Source organism: Chrysochloris asiatica, unplaced genomic scaffold, assembly GCF_000296735.1.
Source record: "Chrysochloris asiatica unplaced genomic scaffold, ChrAsi1.0 scaffold00014, whole genome shotgun sequence".
Lineage (NCBI taxonomy): Eukaryota > Metazoa > Chordata > Mammalia > Afrosoricida > Chrysochloridae > Chrysochloris > Chrysochloris asiatica.
In genome coordinates this window covers 33,467,383-33,469,079 of record NW_006408532.1, presented here as the reverse complement: position 1 = coordinate 33,469,079, position 1,697 = coordinate 33,467,383, and the positions used below count along the sequence as shown (strand labels likewise).

General features: G+C 62.8%; 1 protein-coding gene across 1 annotated transcript in view; it reads right to left on the bottom strand.

The window, feature by feature from the left end:
* Positions 1-1,408: 1,408 nt before the first annotated feature.
* Positions 1,409-1,697, bottom strand: part of FAM205A (family with sequence similarity 205, member A) — a 16,114-nt gene continuing 15,825 nt past the window's right edge. The window contains exon 6 of the mRNA XM_006835014.1: positions 1,409-1,694. Coding sequence (XP_006835077.1) covers positions 1,409-1,694 — 286 coding nt within the window. The remainder of the gene's footprint in view (positions 1,695-1,697) is intronic.

Here is a 1,697-nt window from a genome sequence, read left to right as displayed (position 1 = left end):
GATGACTTTTCCTGGGAATCCGTTTCTAAAGAGGCTCCCAGCCATTTCCAGCCTTCTAGACTGGTGGCTGCAGTAACAACGATTGGGGAGGAACTAGTCAGATTGTTGTCCTTGTCCCTGTCCTCCTCTCCCACAGAGTAATAAAGACCCAGGGACCGAGGGAATAAAATAACTTCGTTGCGTTTTAACTCCATAACTAGAGTGGTAGGGGGATGTAGCAGTCCCAGCATCCCTGGGCGCCCCCCTCAGCCCAGTCTAGGCAAGTGGGAGGGACAGAGAGGTAAGGTATGTGGGGTTAACTGAGTTTCAACCCAGTTCCCAGGTTGGGATGAGGGGGCTAGGACGTTCTTAGCCTCACATTCGTGGGGACTAGGAGTTCACCAGGTGCAGCTACTACCAATCTCCCTACAGCAAAGCAGCAGAGCCTCACCCAACTACAATCTTGCCCCCACATCCCCCTTGCCCCGACGGGCCGCGTCTAAATTGGATGTCAGCCCGGTGGGAATATTACTCTGGTGGTGGCCACGGCTCTGTTCCCTGGCAACTGAATTCTCCGCTTAATATTCAACTTTAATCCCGCCTCGAAAAATTAAACCGGAAGCCAAGCAGAAGCGGAAAACTCAGGGCGCCCCGGCTGCTTCAAGAATCTGGGCAGTGTCACCTGTGTCTGGAAAGTTGGTGCAGGAGCTGAGCTTCACCCACCTGCAGGCCTCGGCCGCTGGGGCGGGGAGGTAGGGGCGCGGTGATTCCGGCCACTCTCCCCTCGGTGATCCGAGCGCGCGGCCCGCGGCCCGGGCAAACAAATCCAGGCGGGTGGCTTTTCTTTGCTTTTCTCCCGATCCGCCTCCTCTCTGGATTTTCCCCGGGGCGGCGGCAACGGCGGGTTTAGTGCAGGTGGCGCACCCGGCTAATCCCACACAAACAAACCCAGTGACGACAGTGACGGAGCGCCGGCAGCGCCTTCAGCCAAGCGCTCGCGGACAGCCGAGAGGCGGTGGGGAACGATATCCGGGCCGCGGCGAAAGGCTCCGCACCCCACGCTTCTAAGGCTCAGCCCGGTCCGGGGAGCACGGGATGACGCCAAGAGGGGGAAAGTGCGGGAGGCGCTCCGGGAAGCGGCTTGGCACGCCCCGTGCGACCGGCACTCGGTGTTCTCCTCGGTTGCACAAACCCTCCTGGACGGACCGGGCTACTCTGCGGAAGGCAGCCCCGCAGCGGTCCGCCGCTCCTCGAGCCCGAGGCGCATCCGGGCGCCTCGCTCTGCTCGCACTCGCTCCGCTCGCACTCGCTCCGCACGGCGGCTTCTGACCGTTCTTCCAAGCCCCTTCCTCGGTCATCTTTCTTTCCTTCCCTTCGTTTGTCCCTCCGCAAAGGGCGCTCCAGCCCACTGCGGAGTTCTCTCACGACCTCAGGGCGACATCCACGAAATAGCTGGGAGAAGAGCTAGTGCGCGCGCCACCGCTTGGCCTCCCTCCCAGCCGGCAAACTCTGCGGACCAGTCCGGAGTAGTCGCGGCGGCGGCTATCGGTGAGGTTTGGTCACCGTGGACCCGCAGGGTTCCGGGCTGATGGCGCGGGTCCCGCCCGGCCGTGCAGGAAGTGTGGGTGGCGCAGTCGGCCTCCTCGGGGGCGCAGGGCACTGGGTATCCTCCGCTGCTGCTCCTGCAGCTGCCGCCGCCACCGCCGCCCGCGCCTCTC